General features: G+C 43.2%; 1 protein-coding gene across 1 annotated transcript; it reads right to left on the bottom strand.

The window, feature by feature from the left end:
- Nucleotides 1-770: 770 nt before the first annotated feature.
- Nucleotides 771-24,422, bottom strand: OTOL1 (otolin 1). Its single transcript, XM_060242433.1, has 5 exons — nucleotides 24,372-24,422; nucleotides 8,690-9,064; nucleotides 7,235-7,324; nucleotides 5,139-5,210; nucleotides 771-1,839 (listed from the first exon to the last, which is right to left on the bottom strand). The coding sequence occupies exons 2-5, from the start codon at nucleotides 9,054-9,056 to the stop codon at nucleotides 941-943; spliced, it is 1,428 nt and encodes a 475-aa protein (XP_060098416.1). The 5' UTR covers nucleotides 9,057-9,064; nucleotides 24,372-24,422; the 3' UTR covers nucleotides 771-940.
- Between the last annotated feature and the right edge of the window lie 605 nt (nucleotides 24,423-25,027).

Below are 25,027 nucleotides of genomic sequence, written 5' to 3'. Positions count from 1 at the left end.
TATGAATCTCGAGCCAGTCAGAAGAAGAATGTAAAAGGAAAGTCTTGACAAAGATTGGTAGTCCAATAAGAGAAGGTCTAAGCTTGGAAGAAAATGTGCACAACATGAACTGGGGAGAGCTAAATAAAAAAAATGGGACAATGCTGTAGATCAGGCATTGGCCAGCTTTCTCATAATGTATCTTCTGTCAAGAATTACAATTGTTCATACCACCCAGGTCATAAATAAGGGACCACTCTCATATTTATCATTTGTTTTTGCATTACTTGATCATTCAATTTGTTAACAAGTGTGTTTCATTTCTGCATGCCTCATAAAGGGAATAGAACACTTTCAGTCAAGCAGTCATCTTTATTATATATCGTTCCAAATGAATATGATTTATTTAAGCACAACAGCAGTTTGATACACGGTTAAGGTTTTTTTATACATTGATTATATGGTTCAGTCTCTACATCAAATGTTATATTATCATTTGATGCTGGATCGAGCAGCAAACATTCTTAAAAACCTATTCATGTGACTGGAAGAAATGATCAAAGGATATTTTAGTGTATTTGATTCTGTGTAAAATTCTACAACCGTTGTTCAGATTCTAGAATATTGATGTTAATTCCAAAGCAAGGGAAACATATGTGAGACTGGACCATATCTGCATTAATTGAAAACTAAAGTGATATTATGAGGTAATTTCAGTGACCTAATAAGCTACCACAGGACTAAAATGAAAAAAAGTTGTCATTTTTAATGATATTTTCCTAAACATCCATGAAAATTATTACCTCAGGGTATGTGCCCCATATTTAGGGTTCTTCTGTCAATGAATGTATTTCATTATAGATATAAATATATGAACTATGATGTGGATTATGAAATACATTTATCTAAAATAACAACAGAGGAAGGATTTTTTTTCTTGGTAATTCTCTTAAAGCCACACTTATAATAGGGTTTCATATACATTATCTGGATACAAAAGGAAGCCAGAAAATATGCTGTCATCTTCTGCACTGACGTAAACCCCATTCCAATCACGTGTAACCTCCAGCCAAACCTGATCCCCCACATTTAATTTCAAAATTGTAAGGAATGAAGCCTGGTCTATCTCCTGACCATACAGAGTTTCCCGAGTTTTGACCATCTTCTTGTTTTGGGCCACAATACTAATCCGAGCGGGCCGCCCTCTGATAGTCATATGGTAAGAGAAGACGTACGCCCCAGCAATGGTGCAGTTGAATTTCCCAGTCAAAGGATTATAACTCTCCTGGTCATTATACAGAATCTTGTCAAATTTAATAGGAATGTTGGGGGGTGGGAAAGGCTTGGATAACCCCACACTGAAAGCTGACCTTGGGGTGTTTGAGGTCTCTCCCTTTGAACCTTTGGGCCCTCTTGCACCTTTCTTTCCAGGAGGTCCTCGGGTTCCTTTGAAACCAGGAAATCCTTTCATCCCAGGAGGTCCCATCATCCCAGTTGGGCCAGGGTCACCTTTTTCACCTCTGATACCTGGGTCACCCTTTTCTCCTTTTGGCCCATCTCCACCATGCATGCCTTCTACTCCCATGTCCCCCTTGATGCCCTTTTCCCCTTTAAGCCCAATATCCCCCCTTTCTCCCTTATCCCCCTTTTCACCAGGGTCTCCACAGTAACCCTTCTCACCAACATCCCCCTTTTCTCCTTTTTCTCCATGTTCTCCATCAATCCCTGACAATCCCAGCTCCCCCTTGTCTCCTTTCTCTCCTTTGGTGCCATTCTCACATGTGTCCCCCTTGGAACCCTTTTGACCCTTTGCTCCTGGCAGGCCATAGTTTCCTTTGTCACCTTTAAGTCCAGTTTCACCTAAAAATGTAAAAAAAGAAATGCACAAGGTCATAAGGAAAAGTACATTTCAAACAATTCACTGACGTCAACAACAATCTCCTTTTCTAAAGTGGAGGACTAGTAGGGTTGCCAACTTCCAGATGGTGACTAGAGATCTCCCACTATTACAACTGATCTCCAGAATACAAACGTTATTACCTTTAAAGCCCTATATGGCCTAGGACCTGCCTACCTTAGGGACCTTCTCTCCCCACATGTTCCCCAGAGAGTACTGAGATCGGGTTCTCAAAACCTGCTTGTAATTCCTGGGCCAAAGGAGGCCCGTCTGAAATCCACCAGGGACAGGGCCTTTTCGGTAACGGCACCTTGCTGGTGGAACCAGCTGCTGGAAGAGGTGCGGGCTTTGCAGGACCTTGGGCAGTTCCACAGGGCCTGTAAGACAGCCCTCTCCCGACTGGCTTATAACTAACTGACATTGAAACTTCATGGAAGGTTGTAGTGTAGCATCTCGGCAGATCGCTGTTCTATGTTTTATTATTTTACTGTTTAAAATTGTTGTAAAGCCAAACTTTATGTTAGATTTTATATGTTGTAAGCTGCCCTGAGCTGCCTTGGTGGGAAGGGCGGGATATAAATTGAAATAAACTGAAACTGAAAACTGAAAGATCAGGTCACCTGCAGAAAATGTCCATTTTGGAAACTAGACTCTATGGCTTTATACCACATTGAAGTCCCTCCCCAAACCCTGCCCTCCTCAGGTTCCACCTCCAAAATCTCCAGGTATTTCCCCATGTGGAGATAGCAACACTAAGGACCAGGTATACTTGTCTTCTCTGTATTGTGGGCTAGAGCAGCAGTTTCTCCTCAAAGTATGAAGAAGCCGAAGACTCTGAAAACAAGCATTTTCTGGAATCATCCCAAGAGGCAGCATCTGGAGAAGCTCCAGGAAGTGCCTTCAACATCCAGGAGAAGCCTAGGGAGACTAGATCAGTTCTCTTACCAGGGAAGCAGCATTGGCTTCACCCCTCAGATTCTGAGAGAAGCCAGATTCTGAGAGAAGATGGCTCCCCGGACAAAGATTCCACTGCCTTCCATATGACCATGAACTAAACAAAATATCATAACAAAATGAATCACCTGGGTTGCTGTAACCATGAATCTATAGTAATAAAAGTATTGGCCTGTCTGTCCACCTGTTGTTTATTTGTTTATATCTTGCCTTTCTCCCTAATGGGAATAGGGTTGCCAGCTCTGGGTTAGGAAATAGCTGGAGATTTTGGGGGTGAAGCCTGAAGTAGGCAGGGTTTGGGTAGGAGAGGAACTTCAGCATGGTGTAATGCCATAGAGTTCACCCTCCAAAGCAGCTGTTTTCTCCAAGGGGGAATGATTTTGGTAATCTGGAAATCCATTGTAGTAGAAGGAGATCTCCAGGAACCACCTGGAGGTTGGCAACTCAATTTACGCTCAAAACCACCCTGCAAGGTAGGTTAGGCTGAGTGTGTGTGACCAAAGGTTACCCAGCAAGTTTCCATGGCAAAGTGGAGATTTGAACCTGAGTTTCCCAGATCTACACCAGGGGTGGCCAAACTGCAGCTCAGGAGCCACATGTGACTCTTTCACACACATGGTGTCGCTCTCAAGCCCCATTGGCTGACTTGGAGAAGACATTTCTCTCTTTAAATCACTTTTTTCTTTTTTTGTCTTTCTTTCCACCTCTCCATCCCTCCTCCCTCCCCACATCTATTTTCTTTCCTTCCTTCCTTCCTTCCTTCCTTCCTTCCTTCCTTCCTTCCTTCCTTCCTTCCTTCCTTCCTTCCTTCCTTCCTTGTGGCTCTCACATACCCGATGTTCATATCTTGCAGCTCTCAAAACATCTGATGTTTATTCTGTGTGGCTCTTACATTAAGCAAGTTTGGTCACCCCTGTACCACACCATGCTGGCAGGTATATCAGAGTATAAAGCTAGGACACTCAAAACTGACCACTGACTGCATAATCACTGCAGAGATTTCAGGGCTGAAATTGAAAGACACTGGAAAATCTTAGCCCAGATGAGACAAACTACAACCACCATGTGCTATTTGCAGTGGAAGCTAAGGGACTCTGTGGTAGGCATAACTCAGAAAATAATGCTACATGTCTGAAAACTGACCACCAACCTCAGAATGATTATGGAAGTTGCAGTGCCAAAACTGAAAGGAATTGGAACACCCTGAACCAGGTTATCTTCACAATAGGCAACATGTAACGAGAGAACTTTCAAGCAACCTGTCATGTATCTCTATCACTCAGATCCCCAATCTGCCATGGAAGGTTACAGAGCAACACACTCTCAACCAGACCTACCTCATAGGGTTGTTGTGAGGATAAATGGAAGCTTAATTGAACAATTAATTATATGCTTAATTATATGAGTAATATAAAATACATGTTCACCCAGCCAATTCAGTGCTAAGCAACTTGGCCAGGCCTAGCAGTGACCACTTGCAACTGTGCAACCTGCATAACTCCTCCAAGCCTGGAGATAGCCACCACACAATTCACCCGAGTGACTCACTGCCACACAACTTTTACAACTTGGCCAGCCTTTTGCTCAGAAAGAATGCCAGGGGGAGGGAAGAAGGAAAAGCTGACATGGGGTAAGCAGATGAAGGTAGGTGGGTGGGAAAGAAGGAAGCAGAAAAAAGGAAGAAGTCAAGGGGTCTGCTGGGGAAGAGGAAACAGTTGAGCGAGAGGAAGAGGAAGAGGAAGAGGAAGAAGAAGAAGAAGAAGAAGAAGAAGAAGAAGAAGAAGAAGAAGAAGAAGAAGAAGAAGAATTGCAGATTTATACCCCACCCTTCTCCCTGAATCAGAGACTCAGAGCGGCTTACAATCTCCTGTGTCTTCTCCCCCCACAACAGACACCCTGTGAGGTGGGTGGGGCTAAGAGAGCTCTCACAGCAGCTGCCCTTTCAAGGACAATTCCTGCGATAGCTATGGCTGACCCAAGGCCATTCCAGCAGGTGCAAGTGGAGGAGTGGGGAATCAAACCCGGTTCTCCCAGATAAGAGTCCGCACACTTAACCACTACACCAAACAGGACACATGAAGAATATCCCCCACAAGTCCTTCTGTGTCCTCTGCTTCTACATTTAAACTTGGTTTGGGTATATTTTTGAAGTGGTGTGTATAAGAATCTATGATGTTAATAACATTATTTGGGGTATTTGACAATTTATTGGACAAGATGACAGTGAGGCAAAAGAAGTGCATTAAATTGTGATATATTTTGTGGATAGTCCCTCTCATTGACTTCCCTCAGATTATACATGGCATACCTTGTTCTCCTGGTTTGCCTGGAAATCCTGGGGTTCCATTTGCTCCTTGGTCACCATGTTCTCCTTTATCTCCTAAGACATTTTCACCATAATATATTTTGTTATTAATATTTTTTCCCTGTTTGGCACTACTATCTCTTACATGACTATACCACACTTTTCTTTAGGTTGAATCAGTTATGACAATTTTAGATGTCTCTTCCATGAATATGACAATTGTTGTATGGTCTATGAATAACAAAGTTAGTTAACTGGAGTTTTATCATGGAGCTTTTTTCTTGCTTGGCTACCACGAAGTTGGTTCATAATGACAGCAGAAGCTATTAACTCTCCAACTTGTGGATTTGGTAATTACATCATATATAAGAAATTATAGAATGTGTGTGCATGTGCATGTAGGGGGTACTTGTATAAACAATACTTTCAAATAGAAACTCCAAGCCAATTTTCTGATTCCAGCATCCTGCCATCTTTTATTTTAAATCAATTTCTTGGAGCCATGCTACGTAAATATATACAGTCATGAGCTTCCAATGACTAGGGAGAAAGAAAGCTGAATGCTTGGGTGATTACAGAAGGCCAGTTCAGGGTGGCATCAAGCAGCCCCAAAGAGAGCTAGCTGGAAGAGGAGCAGAACAGATACCTCCAGACAGCACACAGCCTGCCCCTGAAACAGGGATGGGCTGCATGTGCCCTGATGGAGCTTTCAGAACACTTATACACCTCTCAGTCGCTCCCCAGGTGCTTCCTGGCTTTCCAGATGGCTGGGGAAGCACCTCAAAGCTGCCTCAGAAATTAGGCACCATTTTGTAAGTGGTGCCTTTCTGAGGTGGCTTCAATACAGCCCCAGGTGGGCTGCGGTCAGGATGGGGATGGCAGGCAGATGTGCGTATGTGGACATGCTTTTTTGATCCACCTGCCTTCTGTCCCTGGGACGGCTTAAAACACCTGTCTGTTATCACCCCTTGAACAGTTTTTTAAACCTCAGACAAAACTAACATCTAGACTGGCAAATTCTAGACTTGCAACAAATACAGCACATTGCATCTTAATGTGCATTTTCACTCCTAAATACTATTACAGCCACAGAATTTTTTCCAAGATTTTCTCCATACCGCTTCATATTCTTTCTATGGGTCCTCATGAAATTATGGAAGCCTTGATCCACATATTGCATGCATGCACTTTCCAGTTCACAAAGTCAGATCATTCTGGTGGTGGCACATAAACTGGCCACAGTTATATCTAGCGTCTGATAGAGCATATTGCAAATTCCATGGCCTGGGAGTGAAGGGGTTACCACAGACTAGAAACACTGGACTCATCTGCTCCAAGCAGGAGAGAAATTGCCATGTAATTCACAGCAATGTCAGCACACAGTGGAACCAAAGAAGGACTCTTTTAATGTTTTTGAGGGGAAAAACCCTTGCCAGTGCTGACAAGGCTTCTAGGAGTGAGAAAGCTGGGTCCAGGATCCCCAAACTGGCAGCGAGGTAGGACCTGGCAACTCTGTCCTCAGCACAGACAGGATGTGCCTTCATCTGCAGTGTTGCACATTTCCAGTTGCACCACAGCAGCTGGTAAGACCTCCATAAGATGAGGGACCTGGATAGTGGAATTATTATATTTTCAAATTTAAACATGACAAGTGTTTAAGAAAAAAGGTTTTAAAAAAAATTAAAAGGCATATGGCTTAAAAATAGGCAACCAAAGATGTAAAACCTCTGCAATCACCCAGTTCCCTGTCTGAATAGAATCAATAGAAATGTGGATTTAAGAAATAATTTGTCATATGATTTCTATATTTTTGTGGGAAATGCTGCTATGGAAAACAAATCCATATCTCTTTATGAAATGCCTGCTTTATCACTACATATATAAAGATTGTCACATTATGGCAACCCCAGCAAAGGCCTTTCAAAGCAAGGGAGAAGTAGAGGTGGTTAGCCATTGCCTTCTCTGTAGTCTTCCTTGGTGATCTCCCGTCCAAGTACCAACTCTGCTTAGTTTCTAAGATCTGATGAGACTGGACAATATCATACTGCTGTCCCTCCCCACAATATCACTGTCCCTCCCCATTGTATCACTGTCCATACCTTTTTCTCCTTTGAATCCTTTGGGACCTTGCAGTCCAGGAATTCCTGGTTGACCTGGGAGGCCTTTTTCCCCCATCTCTCCTTTTAGCCCTGTGTTAAAAAGTCAAGATGCAGAATTCTTACATTATAGGACTGAAAAGTATCACTAAGTCAAAGGAATGATATCAACTGAAACAATACATTCCATGAAAAATAAAGCCACAGCAGGTTACAAATTCAGATTATCACTTAGCCATGAGGTTCACGAGATGTATGTTCTTGCACTGGTCACCATCTCAGAGCCTAACCTACCTCACAGGAGTTGTTGTCAGGAAAAAAATTGAGAGAGAACCTCCTTGAAAGCAGTGCAGGTTGAAAATGTAATAAATGAATAACATAAAGAAATACCTATGAATAGTAATTGCAGGTAGACAGCAAGGAAGCACTGACTTTATATCTTGGTTGTGTGCCACACAGAAGCCTACATACAGATTTTCATTTTATGACACCAACATGGCTTGGATATTAAGGATATTCCCAGGGTCAGCACGTGGTGTTCTGCTGCCCAAGGCAGAACCCCGATGAGTGCCCACCCCCCTCCCATGAGGGAAAAGTTTGCACGCACGGGGCATGATGACATCATCCAGAGATAATGTCATCACATTGGGCACTGAAGCGCCATTGTTTCTGGGTGCTGAGGGGCCAGGGGTGTTCCTCCAACCCCTCAGCGCCCAGAAAGAACATGTGCTGCTTTGAATCAGAGTTCAGAGGGCACCGAGGGCTGAAAGCGCCATTGTTTCTGGGCACTGAGGGGCCGGGGGAGCTCCTCCAACCCCTCAGCTTCCAGTCGGAGGCTCAGAGATAGAGTGAGCAGGGAGGGGGCACCTGCCCTCTGCCCCTGTTGGGAGCTGGCACCCTAGGCAATTGTCTAGGTCACCTACTCCCACACGCCAGCCCTGGATATTCCACATGAATTCCAGCTAGAAATAGATTGTTGGGGCAGATAGTGCTGTTTTCTTATTCTTTGGGGCAGGGCTTTTGGCCTCCTCACCTCTTAAACATAGCACTTGACTCATGATGAAAGTTAAACTTTTATATTAATGGTGGGATGTTTGATTTTCCCCCTCCCCAGGGTTGCCAACTCTGGATTGGGAAATTCCTAGATATTTGGGGTTGGAATCTAGGGAGGGAGGAGTTTGGAGAGGGGAGGTACCTCAATATGGTATAATGTCATAGAGTCCACCCTCCAAGGCAGTCATTTTCTCCCAGGGAACCGATCTCTGTACTCTGAAGATCAGTTGTAATTCTAGAAGATCTCTAGGCTCTACACGGAGGTTGGCAGCTTTACACACACACCCCACTTTAAATACTGTTCAGTGGTTGATTGTTCTTTGAAATACGAATAACAAAATGCTGTTATCATCCTTTTTCGATGAGACTATAACATCAGCAAGCTTTTGCTTTGCTTTGCTTTACCTGGCAGGCCAGGTTCTCCAGGTTCCCCTTTCTGTCCTGCCGTTGGAGTACAGCAATCACAACAGTTAAAGAAGAAGTCTGCTGAATCAAGGGTAAAGTTCTCAAATGGGAAGAGCGTAGTAGCAGTTCTGAAGGCATAGTTTGGTGTGGAGAGCTCCGTCGTTGTGTCGCTGGTTTCACCTATTTCTGTGAAAAGGCCGTCTTCAGTGGGTGGGGCAACAGACGTGTCATGACTGTCAGTGGCTTCTATTTCAATGGCTTTGATCTTAGTGTGCTTGGGGGATGGAGTACTTTTACCTTCTATATTCAGCACAGCAACAATGTTCATTACACTGAAGATGGCCCAACGCCAATTAATGCCCCACATTATTGCTGCTGTTGGAAAAGATAAACACAACAGTGAGGAAATCATCTCCATAGGATACATACAAATTGTTAGCAGTACATTATGTCCCCACCCCCTCCGCCCCATAGCTAGACTTCATAGTGTCCAGAGGAGGGACCATGAGCAAGTTTCCTTCCTGTACTCCTTGGAATTTGATATATTTGCTAAAGTAATCAACAGAAGATGCCAGGAAATGGCCAAGAAATGACGGTTGTTTTTTTTAATACAATATAGGGAGTAGGCATGAAACCATTTTAACAGTTTATTTTGTTCCTTGTAAGGCAAAGAAATTAACTACACTGCTCCTTTAGAGCTTTTGAAGTCTTGCAGTTTGCTTCCACAGAATCTATTGTGCAACGCTTTTCTGCTACTATACTTTCTGCAAGCTCAGATGCTGCAGTTTGTCCACAGAGTGGTAGCAGCAAGAACAATTTGCTCATATCCAACCCTTTTGATTGGTAATGAGATGGAAACAGCAAAAATAGTTCAAGTCATGCTGAAGAAGATGATGACAAGGAGAAGGAAGAGGAGGAGATTGGATTTATACTCTGCCCTTCACTACCCAAAGGAGTCTCAAAGCAGCTTACAATCTCCTTTCCAATCCCCTCCCCACAACAGACACCCTGCGAGGTAAGTGGCACTGAGCGAGCTCTCCCAGAACAGATCTTGAGCAGAACAGCCTTGAGAGAACTTGTGGCTGAACCAAGACCACATCAGCAGGTGCATGTGGAGAAGCAGGGAATCAAACCCAATTCTCCCAAATAAGAGTCTGCACACTTAACCACGACATCAAACTGGCTCTCTCTCATCTGGTATGTATTACATCCAACAAGGAAATGGAGTTCCTCCCTCAGTTGAGTACATTTCAGGTCTTTATGAGGTATCATCATGGCAAATCATGAAGGGTAAGGATTGCTCCAATGCTGGCCTGTAAACCATTTGACCCACTAAATCAAATGCAGCCCACTCACCACATGGCCTGGCAAGTTTCTCCATTATCACTCCCACCCTGCTATAGCAGTCCTTTGCAGAAAAGGAAGGAGGTCTATCAAGTCCTCTATGGACCTCATGGCACTTTGTTGTTGCTTTATCTTCTAGGATTGCCAAACTTCAAGTGGTAGCTGGAGATCTCCTGGGATTATAACTGATCTTCAGACAATAGAGATCAGTTCACCTGAATAAAAGGGTGGCTTTGGAAGATGGGCTCTCTGGCATTATATCTCATTGAAGTCCCTCCCCTCCCCCAAAGCCCACCATCCTCAGGCTCCACCTCCCCCCCCCCAAAAAAAACCTCCATGTATTTCTCAGCCTAAAGTTCACAGCCCTACATATCTTCAGCTTCATGTGTACAGGACTGCTACAGATAAAGGTGTAGAGCACTTCTTTTAAAAGACGGTATGTGGCCAGATCTGAATTATGTAATAACTGTCAAACTTTACTCCACCGGATTGCCAACTTTTTTTCAAGTAATAGCAAACTAACATACACTTCCATTACCTCTAGTTTTAGTTGTTTGCGCCAAAAAAACCAGCAGGTTCCATCTCTGCACTGTTAAAACTCTTTGGGTCTCTCTCAACTAATTAAACTTTCCTTGTTCCTATATGTTTCCATATGCACATTCTTCCCTTATCTCTAATAAAACTGGCCCACACCTAAGCAGCTGCCTGGGGACAGTTAAAATATATTTATACACTCCGCTCTGCTACCCAAGACTTGCTCTTTCCTAAGCAAGATAAGGAAAATTCCTCCATGAGTTAATTACTCGCATGACTACGAACTATCAAATGTGTATGAGTGCTGGCTTCCAGAAGGATGCAACTTTCCACATTATTTTCACCAACAGGCCTCCTTTTCTTTCCTCCGAATGCCCCCATCACTTTCTTAACCTAGCCCAGTCAACATGTTCAGCTTTTCTGGCTGGTGAGGACTCGGCAGACTGTTGAGGGTTTTAATTTTGCTGTTTAAAGAAAATTAAAACAAAAGTTTTATGCAACAAAATTAGTGCAAACTGACACCACATAAACAGTCTCCCTTTTTACGTTAAGAAATGTCCAGCTGTTTATTCATTACATCAGGGGTCCTCAGCCTTCTTGAGTTTGTGGTCACCTTTGGAATTCTGACACAGGGTGGTGAGCGCAACTACAAAATGGCTGCTACAGGAAGCTAAGCCAGCCACACAGAGGATGTCCAAATGCCAAGGAGAAGAGGCTAATTTAAAAAAAAAAAAAAATACAAAGGGAATGATAAGTGAGAGAAAATAAAATCAACACTATGGTGGCAGTTGCCACTGAACGATGTTGTTTGTTTTAATATGCACAGTCAATTGGATCTCCAACAGCCAACTAAAAGCTCTGCTGGATAAAAGCCGCACCCACTTTCAAAAAGCAGTTGGTGGATGCCAGGAAAGGTAGCAGCGGGCACCTTGACACCCACTGGCATCATACTGGGGATCCCTGCATCACACAGTAACAAACCTAGATTTGCTGTTTGTGTGGGAAAGTATTTTCCCCATTAAATAAAGATTGATCAGGTTTATTAATCAGTGTTTATCAAACAATTGGATGAAGTAATCTATTGCACTGAAATCCATCCAACTCCCATTCTTATTACAGTCCCTGTCCCACACACAGGTCCCATCATCTCAAACTAGAATTACCAGCTGCCAGCTAGGGGAGGGAGGCACATGGAGGATGCCATCAGAGAAATAGCATGATATAACTTCTGGCATGAATCCAGAAGTGAGTCCTTGCATCAATGTGATATCAATCATCATCATCATCACCCAATCCCTGCTACTGCAAGGCTCTGGGCAATTCACAACATATACAAACAACATGATAAAAACCATAGAGTTAGCTCAGACTAGCTCAATTTCCTCAGATCTCGGAAGCTAAGCAGGGTCAGCCCTGGCAAGTATTTGGATGGGAGACCCTCAAGGAAGTCCAGGGTTATGATGTGGAGCCAGGCAATGGCAAACGCCTCTGAACATCTCATCTTGGGTTTGTTGGATACCACCACAAGGGCTTTGAATCAGACTTTTTGTGTCTCTATTTTCTATTCACAACTAGGATATACAGCCAGAAGTGGCTGCTGCTGTCTTCCCCTCTGCACTGCTTCCTTCTCCTCAGACACTTCATGAGCTGCAATCAGTCCATTTGCAAAATCATATTACTTATGTGGCTGCAGGCAAGTTTCATAACAGAACAAATAGTGGCTTCGTGGGGTGATTTAAGGAAGAGAAAACAGCATGGAAAAGAAGACAGGCACCGTTTTTGGCTACATACCAGTTTCAAGCAGGAAAAAAAACTTATTTATTTATTTTTCATAGTTATATCCCACCCTCCCTGCCAAAGCAGGCTCAGGGCGGCTAATCTGGGACTTTCATGAATCTGGGACAAAACGCCCATTGAATGTCTGTTTCAATGCCCTCATGTCATTGTGCAACGAACATGAGGACTCTGTAATGTATGATGACAGAAGGGAGTCATTGGAGGATGGAAGTCCTCCTTTCTCCTATGGAGAAAGTCTTTATCTGTCAGGGGAAGACTGAACAGAAGGCAGTTATTCAATCCAACCCTAAATGAAGAGGCCTTTGAGCTATCAACTTGTTATGAACATATGAAGCTGCCTTATACTGAATCAGACCTTTGGTCCATCAAAGTCAGTATTGTCTTCTCAGACTGACAGCAGCTATCCAGGGTCTCAAGCTGAGGTTTTTCACACCTATTTGCCTGGACCCTTTTTTGGAGATGCCGGGGATTGAACCTGGGACCTTCTGCTTCCCAAGCAGATGCTCTACCACTGAGCCACCGTCCCTCCCCTTATTATCTACTGTGTGTCATATAGCTGCTTTACATATGCTTTATATGTTAGCAACTTGTTTACTGAATATGTGAAGTTCTCAGACAATAATTTCACCTCCTCATCTCAACCTAGCTCTCATGTCTGGAATTGCCCTCTCATGAAAACCATCAAAATCAGAGGGAAGGTAGCACTCACTGGTGCAGTAGCTTAGCTATGAGATTTCAAAAAAAGGGATCCAGTTATGAACTAAAGAAGCCCTTTACCAAGGAATCCTGATGTTCTCCTGCAAGTGTAAAATGATTTAGCCATAATGAGTCTGGAAAGTACTGGGGTCGGCGCAGTAAGAGACCAGAGTCGGAGAGTGATTTCAGCAAGCTTTACTTTAGGAACACCAACACACAGACTGAGCTCTATTCAAACCTCCCACTCCTTTATACAATTCTTGCCCCCTTCTGATTGGACCTTAACTATGTACATGGATTGGCTATTTACAGAGGCCTAAGGGCCTATCAGGGTACAGTATGAGCCTAGATGTTGATTGGCTACTTATGTTTCAATCCTTCCCCTGATTGGGCATGCTTAGGCCTTCTCTGGAACCCTGGTGTGGAGTACAAGCTTGGCTTGTTCAGCTTCCCTCCAAAAGTAACAGTTCCCTCCAAAAGTAACAGTTCTCCATTTGAACCTAGGACACAACAGAGTCCATATTTGATGGAGATTTATGTCTTTGTTCAAAGTCAGCCAACTCAGAATTCCAAAAGCCTTTTTTTCCCCAAGCACCCAGAAATAACAAGACTAACAGCTTTATGGAATTGTATGCCCTGCAACATCTCTAATAACAACTTTAATAAAACCTGAGGAACCATTTGATGTGTAAGCCTGAGTGAGCTAGAACATTTAGAGCAGCTGAAGAATATTTGCAGTGGTTCATTCAGTCCACTGCAAAGTTGAATTCCAGTCAGAGATAATTCCATAATGACTATGAAGTCAAGCACAATTACACACATTGAAATGTTTTAATAGGAAGTAATAAATGGAAGCAAAATTAAGCGTGTTGCTCAAGAAGAAAATGAAAGAAATGCATTAAGAAGGTACAGTCTTTTTGTGATATACTATTCTGTTCTTTGTTTCATAAAATTTCACATTAACTAAGTAATTTAATTCGGAAAAGGTGAGGAGATTGCAGCTTGTTTCATAACTTAATCTTTAGAATGAAATGCTGTCATGGACTGGCCCTCCTCACAGTCCACAACCATGTGAATTATGCCCACATATCTACCATTGTTTACACAACCAGCTGACAACCCATTCAGATGGTGACAGAAGTATCTTTTCATTTGCAATTATGACTGTTGCCATTTAAACTACTAACTCACACTACGCCATCATGGAATGAAAGCTCTAAATGTCCTACCAATCATCACTATATCTAATTTTCAATGTTGCAAAATCTGTGGATACTTAAAATCTGGAGACTGGAATCATGAATAGACAAGGAAAATCTTTCTACAAACCTGAAAAAGCTCCAGGTGAACTGAAAAATCTAAACAAAAACACCCCAAAAGGATAGAAACAGCACTCATTGCTTTAAGAAATGAATGAACTTCAGTGGCTATTATTAGAGAACTGCAACAATATCACCAGATTTCAAGCCTTGGTTTCTGTTAGTAAATGGTACAGGGAGGATGCTTTCCAAGGCTATTTCAACCTTTAAGAGAGAAAGGGCCAGCAGCAATTATCAGACAAGTTGCTCCCACTTGACTTGCATGATTCACCCAGGTCCAACAGCTTGCTACTGTTCAACCACATCGACCCCTGAAAGTCAGTATGGTATAATGGTTCAGGTTTCAGATTAGGAGCTGAGAGACCCAAGTTTTAATATGGACTGTACCATTGAAGCTCATTGGGTGATTTTTGACCCAGTTACACATTCTCAACCTAACTCACCTCATACAATTGTTGTGAGAATAAAAAGGAGGAAAAGGCAATGATGTAAGGTGCTTTGGGTCCCCACTGTGAAGAAAGGTGGCGCATAAATGAATTAAATAAATAAACAGCATTGTTGAAGTTGAGAGAGCAGAAGGTAAATTGGTAGGTGAGAAGGAGAGAAGGGAAAAGTGAGGATATAGGGTTGCGAGGAGGAGGGAAATTGTGTGGGAAATGGATATAGAAGAAAGGTGCCCCTTGCAAGTCCATGCAAGTTCCTCCCTGTGCAACGGGCCCATCCCAGTGGCCAACACTATAAAGCTAGGCCCTAGTTTTCCCAGGTGGAGGCTGCCAAGGGAAGGGAAGGCAGGAATGCTGAAGATGGGGGTGGGGGCAGAGAAAGGAAGGTTGGCTGGTGGGTGGGAAGGAGAGAAAGGAGCAGAAAAAGGGGAGAAGTTATGGGGGCTACTGAGGGAGGGAAAGGGAAAATGAGATGCCCCTATATGTCCTTGTGGATTCTCCACCTGTTGTACCTAATTCTCAACATGGCCTCAGTTATGGATCCTTAAATCCAGAAACTGAGTCCAGGTATAAAGAATGAACAACTTTTTACAAACCTAGGGGAACCTCCAGGTTTACACAAAAATATAAAAACTTGGAAAATCAGCAAGGTCTGAAAACCCCCTGAATCAGAGAAGTAATGTCTGTGCTTGTACAAACATCAGGACTCCAATACAGCCAATTTGGAATGCCATTTTAAGAGTTCCCTAGCAACCTCTATAAGCAACTAAAAAAGGTGCACAAGCTGATGGGGAAAGGAGAAGAGCCTGCTACAGCCCCCATATGGCAACCAGCCCAGCTGCAGGCTCCTGCTCTCACTTTCATGCTTCAGGAGAGGCAATGGGGAAGAGAGTGAGATCAAGCTGGGCCACCAATGCAGCTGTGTAATTTAAACTGTGCATTTGGCAGCAGGGAGTGGTTGCTGCCTCTACCATTTGAGCCAGGCAGGCTGGAGTTGCAGGTAATTAGGGGAAGGGGAGCAGATATGAGCCAGGCAGTCAGGGAGGTGGTGGCACTGTAAGTGGGCAAGCTGGTTGGTGTGTGGTGTGGTGCCAAATGGATGATATACATGGTCAACGCTTATACATGGTCTAATGCTTTAGAGTGGGTTCAGCAACTCCATCCTGGCTTCAAGTTCAGTTAATGCTAATGCCAGCTTTGCTTATCCTGCCCTTCACATTAACTGTACTGAGAGATGTCAGGCTTCATGCACATTCCCTAACACACTGCTCAGGCATGTTAGCTTCCTCCTTCAACAGCTCCAAATATGAAATAATCTATATGTTTAGAACTTGCAGAGGGTACCTCAATATAGGTGAGCAAGACAGGAAAGCCAGGCAAACTGTGTTCTTAACACCTGGGAGGCAATGAACAGCCTTTTTCTTTAATGCAGCTTTGGAGACGCTAGAACAGCAAAGGACTAATGATGCATGCATCTATCTGTGTACTTGAACCTGTTTTAGCACTTTGTAAGAGGATATGGCTCTGCCTGGGTAGCCCAGGCTAGTCCAAGCTAGTCAGATCTTGAAAATTAAGCCAGATCAGCCCTAGCTAGCATTTGGATAGACCTCCAAGGAATACCAGGGTCATGACATGGAGGTAGGCAATGGCAAGCCACCTCTGAGCCTTTCTTGCCTTGGAAACCCCACAGGATCACCTAAGTCAGCTGCGGCTTGACAGCACTTTCTACCACCAAAAGGAACTGAGTCATAGAATCATAGAGTTGGAAGGGACCTCCAGGGTCATCTAGTCCTATATGGTCAAAGTAGGGAAGTCATTTACACTCTGAAAAAGGGTCCAAAGACAAGAGTATCAAAAATTCTAAAATATCAACGGTGAAATTCCTGGTGACTTCTCACAATCACTGCTTTCTCTTTTTGAGCTAAAGCTGCAGCCGAAGGGTGTACTTAAGTAATTGCATACGGAAGGAATAGTCAATTTATACTACAAACTAATATACGCTCTACCCTCACTGTCAGACTGGGTATTCCATGTTGCAGGCCTAGAGGCCCTTGCCAGAACAGGAATTCAGTCAAAATTCAGTGTCCCTCTATTCCTTAGCCCCACGCTGGATCCCATATGAGTCTTTCCTGAGCCTTCAGTTATGAAGCCATGTATTCATATGAAGCTATATAAAACTATTCATTTGGGTAGCTTGTTTGCAGGAAAGGGCAAACTCAGGTTATCTAAACATCAGAAGAAAATCCTGACCATGCTTCCTAAAGATGCCTCTCTCCCTGTGTGTGGCTGCAACAGCTTTCCTCAAGTCAGCAGGGGTTTCTGCAGGTGCCAACCTGCAAATAGGCAAAATTAACAACTGCCCTGTAAACGTTCTCCCTTCTCTGCTGTGACTCCCACCTTGTGGAATGGTCTGTCTGGGGAGCTCAGGAAACCCCCCACTCTCCTGGCTTTCATAAACGATGCAAAACTTAACTATTCAAGAGGGCTTTTCTGTAATAGGTAATAGGGTTTCACTGTACAAAATGGTTTTGCAAACTTGTTTGGATAAATGTTTAGGGACTGTAGAGTCTATAATGCTGTGCATAGCTTAAATAATAATAATAATAATAATAATAATAATAATAATAATAATAATAATAATAATATTATTATTATTATTATTATTATTATTATTATTATTAAAGCAGAGATTTTTTTAGCAGGAATGCACAGGAACGCTGTTCCAGCTACTTGGTGTCAGAGGGTGTGGCCTAATATGCAAATGAGTTCCTGCTGGGCTTTTTCTACAAAAAAGCCCTATGCAAAACAATGGTGATGTAGGGGGGGAGGCCTAATATGTAAATGAGTTCCTGCTGGGCTTTTTTCTACAGAAAAACCCTGGCTTAATGTATATAGGATCCTATTTATGTAATTTCTGTACCACTTAATGTGCCATGTGAATACTTATGCTACTCTTCAGTTCTTTCTGGTGGTTCCAGACCTCTAAAATCTTAATGTACTGGTTACTGAATGTCCCAGTTTGTCAATTGTACTGACTCACTGTGTGTAACTACTTTGAGTCCCTGTGAGAAAGGTGGAGTACAACTAATGTAAACCTCCTTCCTTGGAGGTTTTTATTCAGAAGGGTGTTTTCCCTAACACTGACTTTTTTTGTCCATAGGAAATAGAAAGGTTTCTTATCCAGAAGTTGATCTTGATCATTGCATTATCACTTTGCCTGTGCCCTCCTTGCCCCTCTACCCCCCCCCCCAGCTCACAAAGTAGCCAGCAGTCTGAAATTGAAAATAATCAGAATTCACCATCTGGGTCTTTAAAATCTGCAGTATCAATGTTATTTGGATTTTTCATTTCATGTTGATGTTTTTATCAGTACTATACACAGGGCTTTATATGCAGAAAAAGCCCAGCAGGAACTCATTTGCATATTAGGCCACACCCCCTGGTGCCAAGCCAGCCGGAATGGCGCTTCTGTGCATTTCTGCTCAAAAAAAAGCCCTGCCTGTATATCACCCAGAGACTGAGTGTTTCAACAACAACAACGACTATGATTGGCTGTCACCATATATTCACAGAGGTCTGTGTGCATACTTCACTCAGCATTTCATCTTCAATATGGTGTGAAGCATTGTGCCAATAAGCTGATAATAAAACACACATCACAAGAACCCAAGCTTCAGAGTCAGCCAAGGGCCAAACAACAGAGAGGTTGTTTTGGTTCTTTTAAAAAAAAAAGATGCTGGCAAGAGGTTGAGGCAAGATGCGAAAGGTTACAGGGCCACTTCCCTTTTCAGGAGAGCCCTGGTATATTCCACTCCAAGACCGAGGACAATCCGTAGCATTGTACGAGCCCTGTAGCTCAAACAATTAGCAAGGTAATGGCCTGTGAGGTTTATTGGAGCAGAACACCAACTTAAACACTCAGAAGGAATCTTTGGAAAGACCCATTACTATCAAATGCTACACACCGGCAAACAACAGAAGAGTGGTAACAGCAGCACTGCCAGGGCTGACAAAGGCAAGAGGGAAACCTAGAAGCACTTGAATACTTGTTTTATTCACCAAAAACACAGTTGAGAAACATATAAAATATCTGCAGAGTCAGACATCATCCAAGAAGTGCCAAGGATGGAGCACCACTGCACCCCCCCCACACACACACACACATAACCTTAGATAAATGGCTCTTAAGGTTGCCAATCCCCACATGGGGGCAGAGGATCCCCTAGTTTGGAGGCCTTCCCCCCACTTCAGGGTCATCAGAAAGCGGGAGGGGGGGAAATGTCTGCTGGGCATTCCATTATTCCCTATGGAGAGCGATTCCCATAGGGTATAATGGATAATTGATCTATGGGTATCTGGGGTTCTGGGAGGGCTGTTTTTTGAAGTATAGGCACCAAATTTTTTGCATAGCATCTGGTGCCTCTCCCCAAAATGCCATCCAAGTTTCATAAGGATTGGACCAGGGTATCCAATTCTATGAGCCTCCAGATAAGATGCCCCTATCCTTCATTATTTCCAATGAAGGGAAGGCATTTAAAAGATGTGCAGTCTCTTTAAATATGATGGCCAGAACTCCCTTCAGGGTTCAATCACACTTGTCACCACCTTGCTCCTGGCTCCACCCCAATGTGTCCTGGCTCCACCCCCAAAGTCTCCTGGCTCCACCCACAAAGTCCCCAGATATTTCTTGAATTTGACCTGGCAACCCTAATGGCTCTGCTAAGAGGATCCAACAAAGTGATTCGTCAATGATTCTTGCCACTATTTAAATATGTAACAGCGCCCAGAACACCTCTGCTGTTGTTAAACTATAGATTATATATGTTATAGACTATAAATGCTGGATTAGTGTTGTTTTAAAAAAAATTATGCTGTTTTATAATTTTAATTGTGTTTTATGTGTTTAATGTGTTCTAATTATTGTATTTATATCATGTCTTATTGAATGTTGTTAGCCGCCCTGAGCCTGCCCAGGCGGGGAGGGCGGGATACAAATAAAAATTAATAATAAAAATAATAATAAAGAAGCCATTCAAAACAGATAATCTGTTTTAGTATCTTCAGTGTTTTTTTCTTTTGCCCTGATGGCTTTTCAAATGTATTCTGTACAGGCAGCAGGGGAACAGGATGGGATATACAAGACCAGTCCAAGATTCTGCTGTTGAAATCCTGATAATTTAGTACCTTTAAATGTCTCCTAAAATCTGTCACCTGAGGTCTGCCTTGCTGTACTCTGGCTGGCTCTTCATCTATCATCCCTTGAAATATAAACTGGTAATTCAACTGAAGATAGACATTTTTATGTCACAAGGAAGCTTAGAAATGTTAGAGTTTCCGGTGTGTTCATTTTCTATTTGGTACAAACAACCCGTTCATTTGAAGAACTAATGTGTCACATTTCTGTGAAATCTTGTTGGTGTTATTTGGCCAATTATCTAAATGCATTTCTTGCTTTTCCTCAGGACTGATTTAGAATAATGTTATATTTTGAACCAAAATGACAAAAGTAGAATGCCTTTGCTAAAATTGTCTTTCTGTTCTATTAAGGAACAGAGGAAGAGGCCAATAAAACTTCCTAATAGGATAATTCATGCAATCTTTTAAAAAACATGTTCACTTTTTAAAACATTCCCACCATCTCTGAGTGATAGATGAGATTTTAAAAACAAAACTCTTCAGGATCAAGGACTGAGATTCCTGCCTGCCTTATAAGCCTTCTTTCCTTCCGTTCATAAACATTTCTCATTCATTTCCTAGGGCTTTTTGGAAAGGCCTTTCAATAAATCTGAATAATTAAACATGCCATGACATCACTTTCTGCTTCAAGGTCACTTCCAGAGAGAGGTTCAGGGGAGCATAGCTTCACTAGGCCAGCAAACAGACTACTGAGATCACTGCAGTCCCTAAAGCCCAGATGATAATGCTTGTGTGGGTTTGAGATTACTCAACCTTGGAAAAGCCCCAAAATATAGGTAGGGAAGGAAGACGATATGATCACCATCTTCAAGTACTTGAAGGCCTGTCATATAGAGGATGGTGTGGAATTGTTTTCTGTGGGCCCCAGAAAGTAAGACCAGAACCAATGGGTTGAAATTAAATCAAAAGAGTTTCTGGCTCAACATTAGGAAGAACTTCTTGACCATTAGAGCGATTCCTCAGTGGAACAGGCTTCCTCGGGAGGTGGTGGGCTCTCCTTCCTTGGAGGTTTTTAAACAGAGGCTAGATGGCCATCTGACAGCAATGAAGATCCTGTGAATTTAGGGGAGGTATTAGTGAGTTTCCTGCATTGTGGACTAGATGATCCTGGAAGTCCCTTCCAACTCTATGATTCTAAGACTAATGGCAGAGTGGGAAGAGAACCCAGGTAGGGAATGGCTGCACTACTGTGGAGTTCCTCCAGGCAAATGGTTCCATTGAGCTCAAGGGAGGTCTTGTTATACATAAATAATGGTCTGCTTGTGAGTAAAGGCATTGTAAGGACCTCCTCACAAGCAAGAGAAGAGAGGCAGGAAGAGTCCTGGGAAGCATTATATAAGCAGCAGAGGAAGGGAAAGGCTGAGGAGGGAGATAATAGACGAGTCTCTTGAACAGAAAGAATTACAAACCTATGCAGAGCAGGATGGAAAACTGAATGACTCTTGCAGTCTGGCTGAGGCCACAGGGCTTGCCCCTTCCTTTTTCCTCACAGGGCTAAATCCTGACACTAACTGATTCTCCCCTTCCCCATGTCTCTCTCTCACACACGTACATGTACAGACAATTTCCCTCACTTCTGGTATCATGCTGCAGTTGCTGAGGGAAATGGCTGTATGGGCAGAATCTCAGTGCCACAGAATACTTCATTGCATATTTTTTGTCAATGTGTGTAATGTACCAATATGTACCACATATGTGGTAAATGGCATGTAGATGTTCCAGAAACAGGAAAAGCCACTCTGCTTGATCGGTCTTGGGCATAACTGTCAGATCTGGTTCTTGTGCCATTCAGGCCAAAACAGTGACAAGGAAAGGTGGATAGATCCAGCTGGGCAGCTGTGTTGGTCTGAAGCAGTAGAACAAAGCAAGAGTCAAGATGCACCTTTAAGACCAACAAAGTTTTATTCAGAATGTAAGCTTTCATGTGCTAAAAGCACACTTCATCAGACAATAGTATGGAAGACATATGGAAGTGGAAGAGGTGGAGAGACAGCAATAAGAATAGCTGGCATCCAGCTGCTCAGACAATAAGTAAAGCCAACATGGCAGTTTTTATACAAGTTATGGAGTCATTAAGCCTGCTCTTCCCTACTGGGGCAAATAGACTTCATTTCTTCTTCTCGTGTGCCTTTTCCTTCCTTTAGTCAGAGCAAAGTGAGGTTGACTAGTTGGTAATCAGACTGATTTCTCTCCAATCACGATTTCAGGGCCCACTGTTGGCTCTAGGTCTCAAGAGTAATAAAGGCAAATTATAGACTGGGACTGTATTCTTTCTTGGGCCCCAGTTTCCTCACTGCTGTTCCTATTCTAAAAATGGACACCAGACAAATCAGGGTCTAATTTGAATTTCCTATCCCGGTTTTATGGACCACCAGTGCAAAACGATGTAAAAGAAAATGCTCATACATGTACAAAGGGCTAGGGCTCAGTACTAGAACCCATGGTGTGCAAGCAGCAGGGCCAGCGTGTGGGAGTCAACAGGGTAGGTGGCTGCCTGGGGTACTACCCAACCTGGGAGCGCCACCCTTACTCCCCCTTGCCCATGCAGAGCACTCCTCCAAGCCTGCCTTGAAGGCAGGATCAGAGGAGTGCTGCACAGTGCACTACACCCTTCAGAGGCTTTCAAGGAAGCCTCCAAAGAGCACACTGTTTTTGCAGCACCTAGCTGCTTTCGGCTGCTTTGGAAGGCACTGCTCTGCTGTTTTCAACCTGAAAGCGGCCAGGTGCCACTAAGCCTCTGAAGCCCTTGGAAGCCTCTGAAGAGCGTAGTGCAAGAGGAAAGTGGTGGCATGGCAGCACTCTTGTGCACCGCTCGTTGCTCTCTCACCCCCCCCCCCCCACTCACCATCCTGCATGATGGCATGCACAATGAGCTCCATAAAGGGAGCTTGCAGGGGGCATGGTGCAGGGGTCTTCCTCGAGCAGCAGAACCCCTAGCACCAGCCCTAGCAAGCAGATGCTCCTAGGCTCAGTCACTGTCATCACTGGTTAAAGGATCTTGGGTAGTAAGACTTTTTGTCTGCTTGAAACCCTGAAGAGAAGGTTTGCTCATCAGAGCAAATGGTACTAAGTTCGATGGACCAGTGGTCTGTCTTATGTTCAACCATGAGACCACACCAGCAATGCAACATCACCTTGTGGACTTTCGCTTTTACTTTAGTATCTAGTTCATGCTTTGGACAGCCTGTCCCATGAACACATATACGCACTTTAAGGGCATCCTCCTCTCCAATAAACTTCTCCTCAAAATGTCACTCTTGCAAATGCCTCCCTGGGTGACAATACCTGGAATGGCACCTTCTGCATTGTCCACTTCCAGTGAATCCACCTGAAAATTTTTATGAGGTTATGATGCTGTCTTATGCTGAATTCCACCACTGGCTACCTGTCCTAAAGTTGACTGCTCTACCCACAGCAGTTTCCCAAGATCTCATGCAGAAACCTTTCCCAGCCCTGTTACCTGATATCCTTTTTCAAGAGATGCCAAGGAACTTATGTATGCAGAGTGTGTGCTCTGCCACTTAGCTTCAAGCCCTTTTGCTATTGTTGTTGCTGTTCTGGTATCAGATGGTGATTTGAAGATCTGCTTCCCCCCACCCCCCGCCCCACACACACACAGACGTTCCCCTGAAAACATTGATCAGGGTGGTGCATGCATTGCTTCCCAACTCTATATTATCTTCATAACAACCTGTGTGAAGTAGATCAAATTGAGGTGTATTGACTGACCCAAGCTTCTCTAGAGAGCTTCCTGACTATATTATCTTCATAACAACCAGTGTGAGGTAGATCAAACTGAGATGTATTGACTGACCCAAGCTTCTCTAGAGAGCTTCATCATGGCCCAGTGGAGGCTTGAACTCAAGTTTCCCTTGTCTTGGTTAGTGTAACCACTATACCACTCTGCCTCGAAACTGAATTTTGTCACAATGTCTAGTTGTGTGTGACTAGCCTTTGCCTATTCTTTGTTAGTCTCTTTCTTCTGCTTTTATAAGCCAATTATAAATTACTTTCCCCTGCTAATAAAAGAAGTTAGAAATTCAACTTTCTAAAAGCTTCTACAGTAGAAAGTATTAAGAAAAGCAATACTTGATTGTGTTCTCTCTGTGTCTGTCTGTCTGTCTGTCTGTCTGTCTGTCTGTCTGTCTGTCTGTCTGTCTGTCTGTCTGTCTGTCTGTCTATCTATCTAACATCACCTGGAGTTTTTTCTCTAGGAAAAGATGTAGTAAAAGGCTTCATTTGTTTTAAATACAGTCACTTTCATCAATAATAGCATACCAACACTTGAAATCAAATATGTCTTGCAAAAAGGCCCCTCATCAAGATAAAGAAACATTTGTTAGCATCTCTTACCTTATAATGTCTTCTTTATCAAGAGTTCCCACTCTGCATAGTACACTGGAGAAGCCAGTCTTGCCCTCCACGGGGTAGAGATCTATTTTATTTCTTTAATTTCTTTAATTATAGCCAATAAGAGAGTACAGTGGGTGGAGAAATAAAGGGGATTGGTGACTCCTCCAGAAAGTCACCTGAATGATGCTGAAATTGGAGTAAATGCAAATCCAAAGCCATCTACAGGTCAGAAGCCTACTCTCCATTATCTACCTTACAAGACAACAAAGTTTTTCCTTTAATAGCTACATTTATTTATTTATTATTTTAGTATATTTCTATTCTGCCCATTCCCTGAAGGGCTCAGGACGGAGTACAACATATGATAAAACTATAAAATACAATAAAAACATTTTAAAAACAGACAGCTCAACAGCACTCAGAGAAGTTTACCGTATCACATTTTGCCTAGCCTGGCCGTCTCACATCATGATATCTCATAGAGATGGCAGATGCTAATCCATGTTGTAACACAGGTGACAGTGCCGACAGGGGAGACCAACCAGATCAAGAATAGACATCGGCAGCCTCAACTAAAGGCCTGATGGAACAGCTCCATTTTACAGGCCCTACGGAAGGCTAATAAGTCAGGTAGGTCCAGGATCTCTGTAGGGAGC

This window comes from Heteronotia binoei, chromosome 6 (genome assembly GCF_032191835.1).
Source record: "Heteronotia binoei isolate CCM8104 ecotype False Entrance Well chromosome 6, APGP_CSIRO_Hbin_v1, whole genome shotgun sequence".
NCBI lineage: Eukaryota > Metazoa > Chordata > Lepidosauria > Squamata > Gekkonidae > Heteronotia > Heteronotia binoei.
The sequence above is the reverse complement of the archived record's forward strand: the minus strand, read 5'-3'. Positions and strand labels throughout refer to the sequence as shown.